Raw genomic sequence first — 23,719 nt, forward strand, 5'->3', positions numbered from 1 at the left:
TTTAAACAGTGACCCCTAGTTCTAGATTCTCCCACAAGAGAAACATCCTTTCCACATCCACCCTGTAAAGACCCCTCAGGATCTTATATGTTTCAAACAAGTCACCTCTTACTCTCCAAAACTCCAGTGGATACAAGCCTAGCCTGCCCAAGCTCTCCTCATAAGACAACCTGCCCATTCCTGGTATTAGTCTAGTAAACCTTCTCCGAACTGCTTCTAATGCATTTACATCTTTCCTTAAATAAGGAGAGCAATACTGTATATAGTGCTCTAGATGTGGCCTCACCAGTGCCCTATATAACTGAAGCATAACCTCCCTTCTTAGTAATAAACCCCTCTCACAATAACCGATAACATTCTATTAGCTTTCCTAATTATCTGCTGTACTTACATACTAGTCTTTCATGAATCGTGCACTAGGACGCCAAGTTCCCTCTGAATCACGGAGCTCTGCAATCTTTCACCATTTAAACAAGCTTTTTGTCTATTCTTCATTCCAAAAAGGACAATTTGACGTTTGCCCACATTATACTCCATTTGCCAGATCTTTGCCCAGTCACTTAATCTGTCTATGCCACTTAGTAGCCTCCTTACATCCTCTCCACAATGTACTTTCCTGCCTATCTTTGTGTCATCGGCAAATTTAGCAACCATCCCATCCACCCTTTCATCCAAGTCACTTATATAAATTGTAAAAAGTTGAGGCCCCAGCACTGACCCCTGTGGCACTCCAATCATTACAGCCTGCTAACCAGGAAAAGACCCATTTATGGTTCCCCTTTGTTTCTTGATCGCTCGCCAATCGTCTATCCATGCCAAATGTTACCCCCTACACCATGAGCTTTTATTTTCTACAATAAACCTTTGATGTGGCACCATATCAAATACCTTCCTGAAATCTAAATACATTATATCCACCTTCTGTATATCCACCTGCACCCCTTTATCCACAGCATATATGATCCCTTCAATAAGTCCCAATAAACTGGTTAAATACGATTTCCCTTTCAAAAAACCATCTTGAATCTACATGATTGTCTTTAATTGTTTTAAGTGCCCTGCTATAGCAGCTTTAATAACAGCTTCTAACACTTGTCCTATGACAGATGTTAAGCTAACTGGCCTGCAGTTTCCTTCTTTCTATATCTCTCCCTTTTTGAGTAAAGGAGTTACATTTGCTATTTTCAAATCTAATGGAACCTTCCCCGAATCCAGGGAGTTTTGGAAAATTAAAACCAATGCATCACATATCTCACTAGCCACTTCTTTGAAGAGCCTAGGTTGAAGTTCATCAGGGCCCAGACATTTGCCATGCCACAGCTCCAACAATTTGCTCAATACCACTTCTCTGGTGATTGTAATTTTCCTAAGCTCCTCCCTCCCTTCCATTCGCTGATTTACAATTATTTCTGGGATGTTGCTTGTATCCTTGTTTAATTGGTTGGCAAGTTGACTCTGATTGGCTGAGCCATTGTCATGGAGAAAGCAATGGGGAACGATAGGCTCCCCAAGCTCCAGCATAATTCAATGAAGGTTCCAGGCTTGAACATATTCCTTTTGTTTGCAGATAACAAGATCCTGCGTGTGAATGTATGTGGCTTCTATCAAGCATAAATTGGTCACGTTACAAACTCAACTTATTATCTTAAATAGTTGGTAGTGTAGCCGTGAGCACACTCAGGGTTGTTCAGAAAGTATTGTCCAATTGCGAAATCACATCTAACAGGCTTTTTGTTAAAGGTTTTGAGAGTCCGTGCTGGTTGAGAACAGTCTGTACTCTGCTACTATGAACAGCTGGAGGAACATTTTATTTGATTCGATCAGGCAATCATTGGGATGTACAACCTACTTTCCTGGCATCGTACTGGCACTGAGATCCATACACAATGTTGCTCGATTCTCTTTTTGGACTTATGACAGCATCCTATTAGTGGAAAATACCATTCACATCATCACTACATAGTAGCAGCGTGAAACGCTGTATCCTCTGGTTACTGTCCATTCCGTTACTGGAAACAATTTCTATTTATTTAGACTTAGAAGCCTTCCTGTGCCTAGAGATAATTGGGGCAGACAACGACCATGCTTTGTTTTCCTAGCTTGCCTGGAACAGGTCGCTCGCCTGAAGCCAGAGGCTAGCTTGAGAAGTGTCACTCCACATCAGGCATGACTGACCAGTCTCCCACTTTTACCGTTTGCCATAGACATATTGGAAGGATTTGGAGGCTGGTAATCAACCTGTTTGGCCGTATTATGAATGCATCTTCCTTGGCCATCAAGCCCTGGAATGGGATTCGAACCAAAGATTCTGCTTCGGGGCAGAGGCAATACCCACTGCACCACAAGGTCTCCCTCATTCGATTTATTTACTCAATCAAAATCTTTTGCAATTTTGAACACCTCTATTAAATCTCCATTAATTTTCTCTGCTCTAAGAAGATCAAACCTAGCTTCTCTAGTCTCTCAAAGTAAGTGAAATCCCATACCTTATTCTAGTAAATTTCCTCTGCACCATCTCTAAGACCATGATATCTTTCCTAAAGTGTGATGCCCAGAAATGGGCATTGTACTTCAGCTGAGTGACTTACAAAGCCTTAGTATACCATCCTTGTGTTTTTACTCTATTTATAAAGTCATTATTAACTGTTCTGAATTTCCGTTACATTGTTCCAGAATATAAAAACAAGCACATTTTAAGGAAAGTCCCATTAAACCTAAAAGCCTGTCTCTTTTCTGATTTATGTCAACCCATCAATTCAAATACTTATCACATCTTTCTAAGCCTTCTCTTTCCAGAGAAATATATGCATTCCTCCTGGATCCATTTATAATTTCTTATCCAAAATCTTCCAGCATCTTATTCATTGTGTAAGGAGGCTACAAAGTGACATAATGGTATTCTCCACTAATAGTTAAGTGGGTAGCAAATGGAGTATAATGTGGACAAATGTGAAATCGTTCATTTTGACAGGAAGAATAAAACAGAAGCATATTATCTAAATGGTAAGAAATTGCAGAGCTCTGAGATTCAGGGGAATCTGGGTGTCCTAGCGCATGAATCACAAAAGGTTAGTTTGCAGGTACAGCAGGTAATTAGGAAATTAGGAAAGCTAATATAATGTTATCATTTATTGTGAGGGAAATTGATTACAAAGGTAGGGAGTTTATGCTTCAGTCGCACAGGGCATTGCTAAGACCACATCTGGAGTACTGTGTATAGTACTGGTCTCCTTATTTAAAGAAAGATGTAAATATGTTAGAAGCAGTTCAGAGAAGGTTTACTAGACTAATACCAGGAATGGGCGTGTTGTCTTATGAGGAAAGGCTGGACAGGTTAGGTTTGTACCTGCTGAAATTTAGAAGGGTAAGAGGTGGCTTAATTGAACCCTTTAAGATCCTGAGAGCTCTTGACAGGGTGGATGTGGAGAGGATGTTTCCTCTTGTGGGAGAATCTAGGACTAGGGGTTACTGTTTAACAATAAGGGGTCGGTCATTTAAGACAGATATGAGGAGAATTTTTTCCTGTCAAAGGGCCGTGAGTCTTTGGAACTCTCTTCCTCAAAAGGCAGTGGAAGGAGAGTCTCTGAATATTGTTAAGGCAGGACAAGATAGATTATTGATTAACAAGGGAATGAAAGGTTATCAGGGGTAGGCAGGAATGTAGGGTTGGGGTTACAATCAGATCAGCCATGGTCATATTGAATGGCGGAACAGGCTCGACGGGCCGAGTGGCCCAGCCCTACTCCTAACTCGCATATTCGTATGTTCGTATGTTCATTATGTCCTTTTTGTTTTCAAAAGTGAGCAGGGTTTTATTCCTTACAACTAACTTCCTGCTATTTAAATTATACTGGCACATTTATGGTATTAATGTAATTATGTTACTGGACTGATACTCCATAAAACATGAGTTCAAATATATAGCAGTTACAGAATTTAATCCCAATTTAACAATAAATCCTGGAAACTGCACTAGAAAAGTGACCATGAAGCTATTAGCTTGGCCTTAAGCAAAATCCAACCTGTTCATTTAAATTGGTCAGGAAAGGATATCCGCATTTATATGATGCGTTTCATAATCTCGGTACATCCGAATGCTCTTCACAGCCAACAAACTAGCCTTGAAGTGTAATGTAGAGAAACACCGCATCTAATTTGTACAAAGCAAGATCGCATAAACTGAAATAAGATAGACGACTTGCCATTTTTTCTTTATTGGTGTTTGGTTGCGCGATTAATATTGGCCAGGACACCAGGAGAACTCCCGTGGTCTTCTTTGAATAATTCCAAAGGAACTTTTGCACCCATCTGAGGGGGCAAACGGGGTCTCCGTTTAACGTCGTTGATTGCTCAATGCGGCCTTGACGTTTCATTCAGGATCAGGCGCTTAAGACTGTGCAGCGGGGCCTGAACACACACTGCGTTCGAATTCAGAGCTACCACTGAGCCAAGATTAATGTCTATAATCGAGCAAAGGTGGTTTTATTTTGATGAAATTACAATTAACAGTCAACATTATATTAATTTCTTCCAGTTGATATATCAGTGCCTGTGGAGCATATTCCAGGATCGGGTGAGTATTTTTTTTAAGTTAACTGGTTTTAAATGAACACAGCACGCTGAATATTCACCATATATTGCAGTACAGTTTACAACAACAGCAATAGTAGTAAGTGCAGTGCTTTCAAATGTATAAAAGTATGCAATTTACAGAGAGAAGGAAGATTGATTTCATAGGGTGTCATCGTCATCATCGCCGCCTTGCGAGCAACCTTGTGACGTACTTCCCGCCCTTTATAAAATCAGCCTGACTTTCATTCTGTTCAATTCAACAGGATGAAGATCGACGGGTTCTACCATAGGGGTTAGTTCACTCCGTTACTTGTTACTTTCCGGGAGAAATTGAAAATTACTCCCACGGGCATTAAAATCTTTTTCTTCCGTACTTACATGGCTGGCCAATGATAATTTGTTTTTATTCGTTCTTGGGATGTTAGTGTCGCAGGCAAAGGCCGGCATTTGTTGCCCAGCACTAATTGTCTTTGAGAAGGTGGTGATGAGCCTCCTTGTTGAACAAGTGCAGACTATCTGTAGGATGTTGATGGTTAGGGATTCAGCGATGGCAATGCCGTGTACTATAATGATGTAGCTTTAATCTATCTCGCCCGCTGGGAGACTAACCTGATCAGAATGGCCACTGGTTTTGCGCTCCGCCTGACTTCAAGTAAAGTCATGTGGGTGTAAAACGTGCTGTCGATCTGATTGTGTGTCAGTTGCCCCCACCCCCGGTTGGGTTAGGTAGGGTTAGAATTACCATGTATGAATGTTAATATTTACTCATGAGCTTTTTTTTAGTGTTTTGCTCTGGTCTCAGCAGTATTATGAAGCATTTAGGGGCAAAAATACACAGAAGCAGCCCAAAGCTTGATGACAAAATGGCAAAGATCTCCACTGCTACCGTGTATTTGCCGGGCGAGCTGACGTAGGCAGGAATAAAGGATATCCACACTGCGAAAAAAATCAACATGCTGAAAGTTATGAATTTAGCCTCGTTGAAATTGTCGGGCAATTTCCTTGCCAGAAAGGCCAACACAAAACATATACAAGACAAGAAGCTAATGTAAGCCAGTACAGTGTAGAAAGCATCCACCGAGCCAACATGACATTCTAGGATGGTTTTAGCACTTTGGTAAGCTGTATTTTTAATTGGGAATGGGGGTGCCCTGACTATCCACGTCACACAAATCCCAACCTGGACACAGGTACAGAGAAAGATCATAGCCCGCTGTTGGGTTGCTCCAAACCATTTCATCAAGTTGCTGTTGGGAAGCGTCGCTCTGAACGCCATGAGCACCACCACCGTTTTAGCAAGTATACAGGAGATGCAGAGCACGAAGATGATTCCAAAAGCCGTGTGCCTCAGCATACAGGACCAGGTCGTTGGCCGACCAATAAATGCCAGGGAACACAGGAAGCACATGACGGGGGAGCTCAGGAGAAGAAAGCTCAACTCGGAATTGTTCGCTTTTACGACAGGGGTGTCCCTGTGTCTAAAGAAAACGGCCAGAACTGCGACAGTTAGACAGGCTCCCAATAGTGCAATTATCGCCAATGTAATTCCTGTTCCATCTTCAAAGGAAAGATACTCGATTTCCCTCGGAATGCACATGGTCCTGTCGGCATTTGACCAATCATCTGAAGGGCATTTCGTGCACTCCACTGAATCTGTAAATGAAAAAGCATGCTGGTTAGAAATAAAAACAGAAAATGCTGGAAAATGCAGGTCTGGCAGCATCTGTGCAGGAGGGAACGGAGTTAACTTTGCAGGTCAGAGGTGCCTCACCTCAAAAGTGCTGAACGCCTCACTTGCCTAAATTGTCGTATCCTCCATGAACAAAACCTGCTGCATTGATGTCAGCAATAGCTGCCAAGTGAGACGGTATTTTGCAAGGACAAACCAAAGAGATTTCTCATCCCAAACCAGTTTTGCGATCCTATAGTTTGAAGCTTTTATAACGCAGGCTCCATAACACAGATCATTAGATTACAATTTGCCCTGTCTCCTGTTTTAGTCTTTGCAAATCTGGTGGTGCCTTTATGCAGCGAGTTGTTAGGATCTGGATTACTATCCTGAAAAAGTGGTGGAAGTAAATTCAGAAGTAATTTTCAACTAGGCCTGAATAAATACTTGCAAAGGAAAAAGTGCAGGTCCATGGGAAAAGAGCAGGTAGTTCGGGAAATGGTAGAGCTGGTTCAAAGAGACAGCACGAGTAAGATGGACCGAATGACCTCCGTCTGTGTTGTTAAGGTTCGAGAATACTTTATCTCAAAAAACGTTGAAGTAATATTAAATATGCGGTGAGCTTTTATCTAAAGGATCTGTTAGTAAATGTACTGCCCTGTGTGGTACTGAGCTTCCCAGATCAGGATAGGTCCAAGCTCGAGTTAGATTGTATTGAGTTAAAATTTGCCTGTGTCCTTCAGCTAAGGAAGGGAACATCAGCCAAGGCTCGCGATTGCAACCCAGATACCGCAGTAACAAAGCGCATGTGCCTGGACATGGTTGATGGACAGGACCAGACTTGTTTATCATGCTCTCCACTATCAAAAGAGCCTTCAAGCAATAGTTTTCACACTTGAAGAATGAGGAGCTGAGCCACGTTAGGGAAGATTTAAGGAATTTCTAAGCAGTCAGTCTGACCAGTTATTGGCTGTAGGAACGATGTTGCTCTCGGTAAAAGTATAGACACAGACTAATTTTGTCTCTGCAAAACTCAAACCTGTAAAGCTGATATTCCGACCCTGGTGCGTGTCTCCACTAATATTCCACTTTTGCATTAAGCGCGCAGGAGTGACCATTACCTGTTTCATTACTAATCTCCCCGTCGGCACAGGCACACAGTCAAAGCAACAGAGGTTCGCCGTCACGAGACGCTTTTCTCATCCCACGGGGGCAGCTTTCACTGCATGCTGACCAAGGAGGCTATGGACAAGAGCAAAAGATGTAATCAGCCCTCATTGGCCCTCAAAAGGCAACAAAATGGTCAGACAAGACTGTGATAATTAAAGTAAGCCTTGATTCTTTACAGGTGACACGTAACGCGGTTCCCTCTTCCGAATCATTCTCCACCAAGTTTCTATCATTCTCTCCTGAATGAGGGGGATGATGGCTCCCCTCCCATCCCTCACCAACATGCTATTTGCCATATGTAAACATTTGACTATTGAACAGTTGTTTGGCTTCAGAGGGCATCACAGTTGACCACAACCCTGGTCTCATAAAATATCCAATCACATGTCCTATCCAGGAGGAGATATTCTACTTTAAATACATGAGCCGAAAATAAAATCAGAAAATGCTGAGCAGGTCAGGCAGCTTCTGTTTTCAGTCATAAAGTTGTGATATTCTCAACAGTAATCAAATTAACCATTGCAGAACATGGTGTTATTGCACAGCCGATGGTAAATGCTGAATTGTTCAAATCCCAAAGGGAAACTTGAAACAACTGCCACAACCTGTTTTGCAAGTTGTATAAATTTCGAGATGCGTGTCTTGAATTCAGTTGTAATAAGTCCACCGAGTCTTATAGGTTTTTAAAGAACTAGATTAAACATTTATAAATGAGAGAAATGATTTTAAACACATACATAGGTCTACAAATTACTACTATGATAACTTCTAAATCCCCAAAATCTTAACCTGACCCCTAGTTACACTTTTGTTAAGGCAACAGTAAGACACAGATCTTAAAAGACCCAGGCAAGGTGACACACAATACCCTGAACCAGTCGAATTCAAGATTAGTTTTCTTAACTTCAGCTCTTTGTAGACAGCAGCTTGTGGCATAGATGCCGAAGGCTTTTCACACTTGTTAGATCTTTAAAGTGCCTGACCTTACACACAGCCTTTATACACATTTTCCCCTCGAATGCAAATTCCTATTCCTTCACCATGTCTTTGGACTTTATCTTTCTAAGAATAAAAACCTCTCATAGCAATAATATTTTACCAATAATATTTGGGAAAAATAAACACACTGTTTCTAAACTCCAACTAGCTAGGTGACACATTTCAATCCTCCTTTGAATGCAAATTCCCATTGTTTCACTACGTCTTTGAACTTCATCTTTCTGATAATAAAATCTCTCATAGCACTAAGGGTTACCAGTAATCTTTGGGAAAAATAAACACACTGTTCCTAGACTTCACCTGGCTAGGTGACACATTTCACCCCTCCTTTGAAAACAATCTAGCCTGGTTTATTTAAAAATGCAAATGTCCTTTTACACCTTACATTCTAAACTTCCCCCATGTTTACCATGTTTACATCAAAGCCTTCAGACCAGCTGCCTTTAATCCAATTAAGTATCTCTCTCTCACACACACACACACAAGACACACACAACGAAAGAGAGGCATACAGACATAGATGCCACGATTTTACAATAAATTCCATTAACATTGAGAATTATTATATCTTCCTGACAATGTGGATTTATAAATAAACCATTCAGCTGATTGTTAATTAGTTAATTTTGAACACATTTCCCTAACTATTGACCATATTGTAAGCCATTAACCATTGAGCACATAGACTAATAGACTATTTAAACCATTGGGCACTTTATAATCATTTAGTACTTGGAATTATTTTATACCTGAGTTTTGCCACCAGTCCAGACAATGGTATGTTCTTCCAGAGAAAGTTCCAGCCCTGTGGATGCAGACGCATCAAAACGACCAACTTGGACATATTCAACATTACCACTGGCACCTCTCTGACAATTAATCATGTCATACGAAGCAATAGCATCTCCGTTTTCATCAAATCCTACTTCCCCTCCAAACTGGTCGGTGAATCTGACTTCCTTCAGGTAATGCAGAAGCTGAATAAGAAGGTAAGAAAAGAAGAAAAGGAACAGAAGTAGGCCATTCAGCCCTTTGAGCCTGGTCCAACATTCATTAAGATCATGGCTTATCTTTTACCCCAGTCCTAATTGTCATCATCTGGATATTCCTCAGTACCCAAAAGTCTATCAATCTATTTCTTGAATTTACTCAACGACTGACCATCTTCAGCTTTCTGGGGTAGAGAATTCCAAAGGTTCACAATCCTGAGTGAAAAAATTCTCCTCACCTTAGTCCAAAATAGCTTACCCCTTCTTCTGAAGGAATGGAACAGGATAATGTGTCAGCGATCACGGCGAATATCAATGCATGTAACCTTATAATTTATATTTCTAACTCTCCTCTGTCATCATCATTCTCTTATCTCGGTATTCCCCACCTGACCAAGTCATTTCTAAAACGCATTCTCAAGGTGTGGGCGTCACTGGTATGGCCAGCATTTACTAACTTTCTCTAGTCACCCTGAGAAAGTGATGGCGGGTCTTCTTTTTGAACCAATGGGAACAATTTGAAGCAATTCAATGACTTTTCAGACTATGTCAGGGTGCAGTTAATAAGCAACCAGCTTGGTGTGAGTCTAGACTTATGTATAGGGCTGACCAGATAAAAATGACAAGCTTCTTTACCTAAAGGACAGTCATGAACCTGTTGCATTTTTACAACAATCCAACAGCTTCATAGTCAATTACTGATAACATGTTGTAAATCCATGTTTTTAAACAGGGTTCAAAGTATCAAAGTGCGATGATGGGATTTAGCCATGAATTCTTTGAATAATTTGTGCATAACTCTGGATTACTAATCTGACAACCTGCCATCTATCCTACCATGAATATGGAAAATATGAAGTAGATTAAAATCTGCTGGACTTTAGAAGCTTTTGGCACTTCAAGAGCAGTCACATCCTCCATCCCTAAATCTTCCCTTCCTCCTATAAACTAATAGCTTTTAAAACTCATCCGGATGTCCACTATCTGATCCCGTTAGACGATTATGGATGAAGGAGGGCATTCAGCCTGCCTTAATTAAAGTGAAGGTTACTATGGCTCTGAAACCATTGCAATATCCAATATACTTACTCAATGAATCCAGGGTTTTGCCTCAGTATTTGCCTATCTGCAAATATATTTCACACATTGGTCTTAAATAAGGAACAGAAATCAAAAAAAATCAAAGGGATGATGAACGGCACAAAGTGAAAACAATGGAGTACATGTCAGAATAATAATAATCGTTGTATTTTAGATTCTAGAGAATCCTGTGCATAAACGGAGAGACACGAAGTATTTTGTGGTATCTATCCTAAAATTCCATTTTACTAATTTGAACCTGTGTTACCTATTTCGAATTCAACCATTTAATTTACAATAATGCTCCTGCTTAATTTTGTCCATGCTGTTAACAATCTTAGACATCTCTATCAGACTATTTCTCGAAAGAGGGATGAGATGAAGATTTTTTTGTACGCAGCGAGTTGCTACGATCTGGAATGTAATGCCTGGAAGATGGTGGAGGCAGATTGCATAGTAACTTCCAAAAAGAAATTGAATAAATATTTGAACAGGAAAATTTCACTGGGCTACGGGCAAAGAGCAGGACTGTGCGATTGATTGGATGGGTCATTCAAAGAGCTGGCACAGGACTAATGGGCTGTGTGCGTTTCAGAATCCCCAATAAAAAGGAACAGTTCTACAGATATTTCACATACACTGCTCACCTGCCATGGTTCAAAGTTGTGTATACTTGCGCAACTCCTAATTATAAAAGGTCCTTTACCACTCTCACATAAGCTTAAACGATGCAGTGCGTGGGCAATGGCATAAACAGCTTTGTACACATTGTACGATATTCTCAGTTGTGAGGTGTCAGAATATATGGTACTGATATCTTCCAGGCTCTCTGAACCTGTGCATAAGCGGGCTCCGAGAGTTGCTCTTTCGGTGATATTTTCGGGCAGCTTAAACTTACAGGCAAACAGCTCTTCCCAGAAGACATTGACAAAGTTGTCGCTGTCATGTGCGGAAGGCTTCACCCGGAGGAGGAATTCCCGGAGCCCGGGGATTTCTGCTCGGCGCAACGAAAAGCCGATCGCTCCTTCCAGATATGGCAGGAACTCTTCGGTGAAAAGCACAGCCCCAGTGATCCACGCTTCACTGGCGAGCCACTGAATCCCAGTGACATTCTGGCGAGCGACCTCCTCAATCAACTGAAGCATTTCCCTCTCGTGGGTAAATACGACAATGACCTTGGCCGAAGATCTTTTTATGACGTTCACCATTTGAGATATCTTCTCCGCGTTGTAAATCTTGGGCAGAATGTAGGAGAAAGCGATACAAGCGCCAAATTCAGTGACCTGTTCTTTGAATTGCTGAATCCCAAATCTCCCGTAATCGTCGTCATTGCCAAAAGCTCCAATCCAAGTCCAGCCAAAGTGTTTGACAAGTTGCGCCAAAGCCTTCGTCTGAAAGTAATCGCTGGGGACTGTCCGGAAAAATGCCGGATACCTGCGCCTGTCACTCAGACAGGAACAAGTAGAAAAGTAACTGATCTGGAAAAAAGAAACAAGAGAAAGTGACGTGATTTATTTAGAGGCCACAATGAAGAGCCAGACCCATAATGAATAAAAAATATAGCCCAAGACCTAACCCATAATCCAGGACCGGGCACTGTACATAGCTCACGAATGGGGCCGTAGGCAGGGTCCACAATCCAGGCCCTGTGGTCCAGGATCAGGCCCATAATTTAAGGCCAGGCGCATTCTCCAGGCCTCTAGCCCTGGGCCCATAGTGCAGAACCAGGGCTATAGCCTGGGCCCATGCTCCAATACTGCAGCTAGAGCCCAGTCACGCCCATACAGCTGAACTGAGGCGCTGTAAGATGAGCTGCCAATTCGCTATCGCACCTTTTTCCCCTGTGGCACTAAGGTCAAAACCTGCCCCAATCGATTTCATTCTAATCTGCCCGACTCTTATATTTTTAAACGCCTCTATTAAATCTGCTCCGTTCCCATAAACACAGTCCCATTCTTGTACCGTCATTATTCTATTCAAGGCAACCGCGCTCCACAAGCAAGTGACCTCCCATCACCAACCGCAGCAGGACAGAAATTACCCCCTCCCCGGAACATTTCATCGCCTCAGGCTGTATCCACCAACCTGATTCCCATTCAGACACTAACGGTGCCTTTACGTGGCGTTATATATGTGTGCGTTTTGGCATCAGGTGAGAAAGGATCAGACTCTAGGCGTTTACAGCGCAGAAGGAGGCCATTCGGCCCATCGTGTCCGCACCGGTCAACAAAGGTCTGACTATGCTAATCCTATTTTCCAGCGCTTGGCCTATAGCCCTGCAGGCTATGGCAACGCAAGTGAATATCTAAATACTTCTTATTTGTTACAAGAGTTTCTGACTCAGCCACCCTTTCAAGCAGAGAGTTCCAAACTCCCACCACCCTCTGGGTGAAAGGATTTCTCCTCAACTCCTCTCTTAGCCTTCTACCTCTTACCTTAAATCTATGCCCCCTGGGTATTGACCCCTCTACTAATGGAAAAAGTGCCTTCCTATCCAACCTATCTATGCCCCTCATAATCATATACACCTTTATCAGGTCCCCTCTCAACCTTTGCTCCTCCAAGGAAAATAAACCCAGCCTATCGAAATTTTCCTCATAGCTCAGACCCTCCAGCCCAGGCAGCATCCTGGTTAATCTCCTCTGTGCCTTCCCCAGTGTAATCACATCCTTCCTATAATGTGGTGACTAGAACTGCACGCAGTACTCCAGTTGTGGCCCAACCAGGATTTTATACAGTTCCAGCATAACATCCTTGCTCTTGTATTCTATGCCTTGGCTAATAAAGTCAAGTACCCCATATGTCTTCTTAACCACCTTATGGAAAAGATCTAGCAACTAAAGACTGGGCATCCATGAGACACTATGGGCCATCAGCTGCAGCAGAATTGTACTCGAACACAATCTGTAACCTCATGATCCGGCAAATCCCCCACTCTACCATTACCATCAAGCCAGGGGATCAACCCTGGTTCAATGAAGAGTGCAGGAGGGCATGCCAGGAGCAGCACCAGGCACACCTTAAAATGAGGTATCAACCTGGTGAAGCTATAACACAGGACTGCCTGCATGCCAAACGGCATAAGCAGCAAGTAATAGACAGAGCTAAGAGATCCCACAATCGTCAGATCAGATCTAAGCTCAGCAGTCCTGTCACATCCAATAATGAATGGTGATGGACAATTAAACAACTTACTGGAAGAGGAGGCTCCACAAATATCCCCATCCTCAGCGACGGAGGAGCCCAGCACATCAGGACAAATGGTAAGGCTGAAGCATTTGCTACAATCTTCAGCCAGAAGTGCCGAGTGGATGATCCATCTCAGCCTCCTCTGGAGGTCCCCTGCATCACAGATGCCAGTCTTCAGCTAATTCGATTCAGTCCCCCACCCCATCAGTCTACTCTCGATCATCTTTAAACTAATGGAAGGGGGCATCAACACTGCTATCAAGCAGCATTGGCTTAGCAATAACCTGCTCACTGACGCCCAGTTTAGGTTCCACCAGGGCCACTCAGCTCTTGACCTCTTTGACAGCCTTGGTTCAAACATGGACAAAGAGCTGAATTCCAGAGGTGAGGTGAGAGCGACTGCCCTTGACCTCAAGGCCACATTTGACCGAGTGTGGCATCAAGGAGCACTAGCAAAACTGGAGTTAAAGAGAATCAGGGGGAAAACTCTCCACTGGTTGGAGTCACACCTAGCACTAAGGAAGATGGTTGTGGTTGTTGGAGGTCAGTCGTCCCAGTTCCAGGCCATCATTGCAGGAGTACCTCAGGGTAGTGTCCTCGGCCCAACCATCTTCAGCTGCTTCATCAATGACATTCCTTCCAACATAAGGTCAGAAGTGGGGATGTTCGCTGATGATGCACAGTGTTCAGCACCATTCACGACTCCTCAGACACTGAAGCAGTTCATGTCCAAATGCAGCAAGACCTGGACAACATCCAGGCTTGGGCTGACAAGTGGCAAGTAACATTCGCACCACACAAGTTTCAGGCAATGATGATCTACAACAAGAGATAATCCAACCATTGCCCCTTGATGTTCAGTGGCATTACCATCACTGAATCCCCCACTATCAACATCCTGGGGATCACTATTGACTAGAAACAGAGCTAGACCAGCCATATAAATACTGTGGCTACAAGAGCAGGTCAGGAGCTAGGAATTGTGAGATGAATAACTCACCTCCTGACTCCCCAAAGCCTGTCCACCATCTACAAGGCACAAGTCAGGAGTGTGATGGAATACTCTCCACTTTCCTGGATGAGTACAGCTCCCAAAACACTCAAGAAGCTTGACACCATCCAGGACAAAGCAGCCAGCTTGATTGGCACCACACCCATAAACATTCAATTCCTCCAGCAGCGATGCACAGTGGCGGCAGTGTGTACCATCTACAAGATGCACTGCAGGAATTCACCAAGGCTCCTTAGAGAGCATCTTCCAAACCCATGAACACTACCATCTAGAAGGACAAGGGCAGCCGATAGATGGAAACACCACCACCTGGAAGTTCCCCTCCAGGTCACTAGCCATCTTGACTTGGAAATATATCACCGTTCCTTCACTGTCATTGGGTCAAAATCCTGGAACTCCCTCCCTAACAGCACTGTGGGTGTACCTACACCACATGGACTGCAGCAGTTCAAGAAGGCAGCTCACCACCACCTTCTCAAGGGCAATTGGGGATGGGCAATAATTGCTGACCCATCCACCAAAGCCCACATCCTGTGAATTAATTTTAAAAACTTCTTGATCATACCCCCTACATTTAAGTCCAAATCATTTATTTGCACCACAAACAGCAAGGGCCCCAGCACCGAGCCCTGTGGAACCCCATTGGAAACAGACTTCCAGTCACAGAAACATCCCTCTACCATCACCCTCTGCTTCCTACCTCTCAGCCAATTTTGGGTCCAACTTGGGGGTGCAACTTTGCCTTGGACCCCATGGGCTCTTACTTTCTTTACCAGTCTGCCATGAGGGACCTTATCAAAAGTCTTGCTAAAGTCCATGTAGACCACATCAAATGCATTACCCTCATCAACACTCCTGTTTACCTCCTCAAAAAATTTGATCAAATTTGTCAAACATGACGTTCCCTTAACAAATCCATGCTGACTATCCCTGATTGATCTGTGTCTCTCCAAGTGCAGATATATTCTGTCCCTCATAATTCTTTCTAGCAACTTCCCCACCACCAAGGTTAGACTGACTGGTCTGTAATTTCCTGATCTATCCCTTCCTCCCTTTTTAAATAATGGGACAACGTTAGCAGTCCTCCAGTCCTCTGGCATCTCACTTGTGGCCAGAGAGGATTTGAAAATTACTGCCAGGGCCCCTGATATCTCTTCCCTTGCCTCTTTCAACAGCCTGGGATACATCGCATCCAGGTCTGCGGACATACCCACTTTTAAGGCCACTAAACCCGTTAGTACCGCGCCCCCCACCCCCACCCCCCTCCTCCCCCCTCTCCCATGTCTATGTTAAATTCCTCTAATATTTCACAGTCCTCCGCCCTGATGTCTATACCTGCACCGTCCTTTTCCATCGTGAAGGCCGATGTATCAGCGTTGACTGTTATACCCGACATAGTTTTAAATAGTCTAAGACATACTATCAACACTCACAGTTAAACAACAAACATTTAGGGGACATATAAGAAGGCCATGAGTCCCTATTGAATAGTTTCCAGTGCCTTTGTGCATCTGTGATGTCCTTTGCTCAGCCATTGGTAATCGTATCCGCAGCTTCCGAGACCCTATGTTCTGGAATTCCCTCCCTAAACCTCTCTGCCTCTCCACTTATCTCTCTTCCTTTCAGATGCTGCTTAAAATCTAACTCTTTGACCAAGCATTTGGTCATTTGGCCTCGTGCTCTTTATATGACTCGCTGCCAAATTTTGTCGGATTACTTTCCTGTGAATGCCATAGGCTGATTTACCACTTAAAGGGGCTGTAATCAAGTTAGTTGTCGTTGCCCCAACAATAAGTCAAAACATATAGTAAAGCAGGAAAATTACCACAAAAGAAATTCGATAACGGAGAAGAAGATTAAAGTGGTGAAAGCTTACAATGGGAATCTGGAACGGTCCTGTTGTGCTGGCAATGATACTGGACTGAAGCGATCCGGCTTCACCGATTATTGCTGGAACAGACACTGCCCCTTTGCACGTGCTGTTTGACATGTGCTCTTCAGCACCACTGAGAAACGTCATAGCTGCTCTCAGGGAGTAGATATCACAAGTGTCGTATACCCTATAGCCCAGAGTGATATTGGGCAAAATTCTCGCCTCCTTGTTTATTTCTCCAATGGTAAAGATCATCGTCTGTAACCAGCGAAAGGTTCTGAAATCAAACCTGTCCAGCACACATTAATCCCGGTGTCACAGGCGCAGATATTCCTTCATTCGTTTTAATCATTTGTTGTTGAACTAATGTTTTGAAGCATTTTTATTATGATTCATTCGTGGGATGTAGGCATCGCTGGCAGATCACCGTGTGTTGCCCTTTCCCAATTGCCCATGAGAAATTATCAATATCTTAAAGAAAATACGCAACACTAGAACTTAAAAATATCCCTATGTGCTTTTAAAACATGTGGCCAATTTTATATTTTATATTGAATGCCAGAGAATAACGTAAGTGAATTGGGAGCATTTGCTACTGAAGTCACGGTGACAGAGGAGGAAACTTTGAAATCGCCTGGAAACCATCCCAGGGATATGAGCATCCTCATCAAGACTGGCTTTTATCCCCAATCCTCGTCACTCTGAGTTTCATGTTTGCTAGGCCACTTTAGACGCGCTAGATTGGAGACAGTCAACACGACAGTAAATACTCCAGACGAACGGGGCAAGTGTGAGGGGCACGTTTAGGACAAAGAGAATAAGCATTTCTCTGCACAAGTTACCAATCACTGGAGCAGGTGGGATTACATCGGCACAAGAGCCTCCTTCATGCAAAGATCTGGCAGAAAAAAACAAACATTAACAGACCTGATGAAAGGTTACAAAGCTGAAATGTTGAATAGCTGCTGCCAGTCCTGCTGAGTATTTCCAGCATTTTGTTTTTATTAAAGCAGAAATTAGCTTCAGCTAATGATACAATGAAGATTCAAAGTTGAAACTAACCTTCAGCTCCTCCAAACAGACTGAGCATCTTCCTCCTGACTTGCCCAACTTGCATTTTCTGCTTTGGATTTTTGAGTATTCTAATGTCGTGACTTCCAAATTAAGTGCATTATTTAACTTCAATCACCCGATGTATGGGCGTTTAATGAATTTGCATACTGCTGATCAGAAAGCACAAAGTTTAAGGGAGCACAGTACATCTCAAATGGGAGTTTTCATATAATCACAGAAGGATGACCTTTTGGGCCATCATGATTGTGTTGGCTCTTTGAACCAACTCTTCAATAATCCCACTCACCTGCACTCCCCCTAGATCACTGTAGTGTTACCATAACACTATGCAGAGAAATGTTTATTCTCTCTGTCCTAAACGTATCCTTGTTTGGACACAAGCTTACATTCTGCACTATTGCATTAAAATTGTCACTTCGCATGTGCACAACTAAGACGGGAAGTGGCGTTAGTGGATCGGTTAGAAATGAAAGGAATTTAAGCCATAATTTTAACCTAAATGCCGGGGTGTGGCGGGGGGAACAAGATGAATTTAGATCGGATGCCGGTTTTACGGTCGGCAAGAAATCGGATGGAGATTAAAACGAGCATCCGCCCAGAGCCCACCCCGTTCCACCAAGTGGATTAAATTAAATCCGACACTTCAGAGACAGAGATGTTCGCAGCTGCCCTCACACATCACCAAGCGTTCAATTGCTAGGCGGCCCAGAACCCATCTGCCGGTTGGATTAGTGTAGCGTGCGGGTAGATAAAGCAAAGAGGAAAAGAAAACCTAGAGGAAAATTTAAGTGGAGAAATTATATTTTAGGGCAGGTGCAAAATGACCAGTAATGGATTCGCTGCCCGGCATGCACCTCCGCCAATTTGAAGATTAAAATTCAAATTTGAAAATTTGAATATTAAACCGGCTGTGCAATACTTGGTCACTCCTTTACTAATAATGAGATTCTGGGTGTGATACAACAGTACCATCAACTGAATATACCAACCCTGTGTTAAGGAATAGGTTACACGCCCTTCCCCGTATATTCTTCCCGGTATATCATATAACATGGTAACATAGCAGAGAACTGATGATCTGAAGACATGAGCTCAAATCCCAACAGCGTAGCAGGGGAATTTAGACTGAATTAATTAAACAAATTTAGAATTAAGAAATTAATATCGGTAACTGTGACCATGAAACTGTTGGGTTGTTGTAAAAAACCAGCGGGTTCATGAATGTCCTTTAGGGAAGGAAAAAATCTGCCGTCCTCACCCGCTCTGACCAACTCCAGACCCACAGCAACGTGGTTGACTCTTAAATGGCCTGGCAAGTTTGGATTCAAGAATGCAGCTCACCATTTACCTTCTAAGGGGCTATTAGGGAGAGGAAATACATATTGGGCTTAGCAGCAATGCTCACATCTCATGAATAGAATTCATCCAGACGCTCAGTCACCATATCTCTGTCCTCTGGACTTGGAAAGGAAGAGCAGTGATATTAACATATTACAAGCAAATAACAGAAGAAAAATTAATAGCCAACACTTGTCAGGTAAGATAATTTACGTAATTATCAATAGAACTGAAAATCAAATTTATCGAAGAATAAAATGCAATTTATTGGTTGTATATTGATTTTTTCTCCTTTTTCTTTTGCTCTTTCCTTTCCATTTTTCTGAACTTTCTCTGTATATACCTCCTAAGCAATAAGGAACCGGTCCTATGCTCCAGCTCCTCCCTCCGTCTCACACTGTTTCTAACTCGAACTCATCCCGTTTGAGGATCCTAAAGCTGGAGAACTCATTGCATCTCCCAATTTTGTCTTACGTCGAAATCCCGCGGGAGCAAAATTCAACTTCGCGCGGGGTCATAAAGCGGGCAGCCGCAAATTGGGCGTAAGTTATTCGCCCGTAAATTCATGGAAAGAGAAATCAGGCGGGATGTGCAATGGCAGCGGCTTCGTTACCGCCCGTTTTGTGTCGAGCCACCCAAAATTAAGCATTACCCCAGCCAACAGCCCAGCAAGGCCTTTAACTCCGTGCCCCTCTCTCTAATTTATTTGGCATTCTCTGCTACTCTTCCTAACCGCGGTGTTGCCTTTCATTGTCGATTCCGAACCTTCATCAATATTTAAAATAAAATTGTGATGTTCCACAGGTGAGTCACCAGAACCCCAGTGAAGAAACTATATAGTGCCTATGCAATATTTGAAACATCGAACGGACATTGACTCACCCCGTGCAGCGTAACTCGTCAGGTTTTGCCCTGTAGTGAAGTTCTGGTATATTAACATACAAACTCACGGGAAACAATCCTCCAATTGTCACGTCGCTGTACTCTGCCATCCCAGGTGAAACAAAGTGTTCTTGTAGTTTGCATAATCCAGTTGCTTTGGATTGGAGAGCGAGTACAGAGAGCAGGATGACTAAAGATAATTTCCAGTACATTGCAAGACTCAAAGGCAAGCAGCATTTTAAAATGATTAGAATATCTTATATATCAACCACTTATACGGACCCATTAGATATATGAGACCGTGGGGATTTCTAAATACATCTTCGCTTAATCCCAAATGATCCGAGTCCAATTCCTAAAACGGAACTTAATTAAAAAAAATATTTTCCCCTCCTGCTTCTGCTTCTTGTGCACCGTCCTGGGCAGTTAGTTAAATTATTGCCATAAAGTATCGGTCATACCTGAATAATTCCAGGTAAATATTTTTGTCCACTGGGTATGGGAAGTTCTTCAGGGTTTTTACACTAATGTTGAAAGGAATTCCACCTGATTTAATACAAGTTGTAACACAAGTAAATAGCTTCTGTAAACTGAAAGATACCAGATTCAATACAGGTTAAATTGTTCGCTTTAAATAGTTCCGACATGCCGTACGGGTAATACATTTCTGATGTGGTCTGCAGTCTGTAAATTTACTGATGCTCCAAATCTTATTAACGTGATTATATCTTTCCGGGTGAAATTGGATTTGGACAGCAGAGCAAGATGGGTGGTGTCCATTTCACATGCTGCCAGGTTTTGTTTTTTTATTTGGCAGGTGTAAAACTGACATTCAATTCACTGCTGTCCATTTCGTGATTCAGAGGGCAGTTAAGTGTCAACTACATTTCTGTGGGTCTGGAGTCACATTTAAGAACGGCAGATTTCCTTCCCTCAACTGGACTTCTTTTCCCTAAAGAGCATGAGTGAACCAGATGAATTTTTGCAACAACAGATGTTAATTTCATGGCCCCATTACTGAAACTAGTTTTCAATTCCAGATTTTTATTCATTAACCAAGTTTAAATTCCACTAGTTTTTGTGGTGGGTTATGAACCAACGCCCTGAGAGCACTGGCCTGAGCTCTAGATTATTAGTCCAGTGATAGTACCACTTCACCACCATCTGCCCTATAGCAATCTAACTATCATAAGGTCCATATTAGTTATGGAGAAGGACAAGGAGCAAATTAGAATAACAATATTTACCTGGGGGGTTTCAGTGAATTGAGGAGGAATCTGCCTTACCTAAATATGAGCCAAAGATTGGCAGGTAACAACAACTTATATTTATATAGCATATATAGTGTCCCAGGGCTTCACAAAAGCATTATAAAACAAAGAATGACCCTGGGTCGTGTAACGTAATATTGGATCAGATGACCAGAAGCTTGGTCAAAGAGGTAAGATTTAAGAAATGTCTCAAAGGAGGAAAGAGATATAGAGGCACATGGATGGAATTCCAGAGCTAAAGCCCAAGACAACTGAAGGCACAGCCACCTATGGTGGAGCAAATATAAGGTTACATATCTTGGAGGATTGTTGAGTTGGAGGAGATTACAGAGATAGGGAGGGGAAGACCAAGGAGGAATCTACAAACAAGGATGAGAACTTTAACATCAAGATGTTGCTTAAACGGGAGCTATTGCAGTTCAGCAAGGACCGGAGTGATAGGGGAATGGGACTTGCTGTGAATTAAAACATGAACAGAAGAACTTTGGATGACTTTAAGTTTATGGAGGGTAGTTTTTTTTTTCATTCATTCATGGGATGTGGGCTTTGTTGGATGGGCCAGCATTTATTGCCCATCCCTAGTTGCCCTTGAAAAGGTGGTGGTGAGCTGCCTTCTTGAACCACAGAAGTCCATGTGATGCAGGTACACCCACAGTGCTGTTAGGGAGGGAGTTCCAGGATTTTGACCCAGCGACAATGTAGAAGACCAACTTGGAAGGTCAAAATGCAATCCATCAGAGTCAGCATGGTTTTACGAAGAGTAAATCATGTTTGACTAATTTGCTAGAGTTCTTTGAAGATGTGACAAACAAAGTGGATAATGGGGATCCTGTAGATGTAGTATATCTGGACTTCCAGAAGGCCTTTGATAAGGTGCCGCACGAAAGATTAATACACAAGATAAGATCACACGGAGTTAAGGGTAATATATTAGCTTGGATAGAGGATTGGTTAACCAACAGAAAGCAGAGGGTCGGGATAAATGGGTCTTTTTCTGGATGGCAAGCTGTAACTAGTGGGGTGCCACAGGGTTCGGTCCTTGGGCCCCAACTATTTACAATCTATATTAATGACTTGGATTCAGGGGTAGAAGGTACTATAGCTAGATATGCAGATGACACCAAAATAGGTGGGAAAGTAAGTTGCAATGAAGAAACAAGAAATTTACAAATGGATATGGACAGGTTAGGTGAATGGGCCAAAATTTGCCAGATAGAGTTTAACTTGGATAAGTGTGAGGTTATCCATTTTGGTCGGAAGAATAAAAAGGCAACGTATTACTTAAATGGAGAGAAACTTCAGAATGCTTCATTGCAGAGGGATCTGGGTGTCCTCGTGCATGAATCGTTGAAAGCTAGTATGCAGGTACAGCAGGTAATAAGGAAGGCAAACGGAATTTTGGCATTTATTGCTAAAGGAATAGAGTATAAAAATAGGGAAGTGTTGTTGCAACTGTACAAGACATTGGTGAGACCGCACTTGGAGTACTGTGCACAGTTTTGGTCCCCTTACTTGGGGAAGGATGTAATTGCACTGGAGGCAGTTCAGAGGAGGTTCACTAGATTGATTCCCGAGATGCAGGGTTTGTCTTATGAGGAGAGATTGAGCAGTTTAGGCCTATACTCGCTAGAGTTTAGAAGGATGACAGGAGATCTAATTGAGGTATATAAGATGCTAAAGGGGATGGACAAAGTAGATGTGGAGCGGATGTTTCCCCTTCTGGGGCATTCTAGAATGAGAGGCCATAGTTTTAGGCTAAGGGGTGGTAGATTTAAATCAGAGATGAGGAGGAATTACTTTTCTCAAAGGGTCGTGAATCTATGGAATTCATTACCTCAGAGTGCAGTGGATGCCGGGACGCTGAATAAATTTAAGGAGCAGATAGACAGATTTTTAATTAGTAATGGGTTGAAAGGTTATGGGGAGAGGGCGGGAAATTGGAGTTGAGGCTGAAATGAGATCAGCAATGATCTTATTGAATGGCGGGGCAGGCTCGAGGGGCTGAATTGCCTACTCCTGCTCCTAGTTCTTATGTTCTTATGTTCTGTGAAGAGGAGAAAATTCAGGTACAGTTGAGGCATATTTCCATGAGAGTAAGCAAAGGTCCTGGGTGATGAAGGAATTAGAATATAATGAAGCAGAAATAGGGAGCATGTGACAGATGTCAGCTTGATAATAAAAGTGAGAAGCAGGATAAATATGAAAAGTAAAGAGGAAAAATGTACTGGAAAAGGAAATTCAAGGGACAGAGAGACAATAGAAAAATAGAGTGGTGGTTAACATAAAAGTTAGTCCAAAGGTCTACTTTTGGCAGAGAATCACTGGACACAGCCTTGGACATGAACAGGGGAGGGACCTCATCCTGACTGAGACACAGACAGAGTGAGTGTGGGTATTGGCAATTTGGTGCACAGTGGGTATTGAACTGGTAAGTCTTTCTCTATAACTTCTCTCTAATTTTTTGTAAGTTTAGTAGTCTAGTTAAAAGGTTGGTAAGGTAGTTGACTCAGCTGACAGCTTGGCAGTTAAAAGTCAATTACCTGAATCCCGATTAGGGCCTGAATCGGTGTTGATTACTATTTGAAGCTTAGCTAGTGTAAG

General features: G+C 42.6%; 1 protein-coding gene across 1 annotated transcript; it reads right to left on the minus strand.

The window, feature by feature from the left end:
- Positions 1–5,326: 5,326 nt before the first annotated feature.
- On the minus strand, positions 5,327–16,823 carry LOC144694124 (extracellular calcium-sensing receptor-like). Its single transcript, XM_078564480.1, is given in 5 exon segments — positions 5,327–6,225; positions 7,363–7,483; positions 9,160–9,387; positions 11,127–11,957; positions 16,557–16,823. Coding segments are annotated over 5 exon segments (2,331 nt in total). The 5' UTR covers positions 16,809–16,823.
- Positions 16,824–23,719: the final 6,896 nt, after the last annotated feature.

Source organism: Cetorhinus maximus, chromosome 19, assembly GCF_964194155.1.
Source record: "Cetorhinus maximus chromosome 19, sCetMax3.hap1.1, whole genome shotgun sequence".
NCBI classification, from domain to species: Eukaryota; Metazoa; Chordata; class Chondrichthyes; order Lamniformes; family Cetorhinidae; genus Cetorhinus; species Cetorhinus maximus.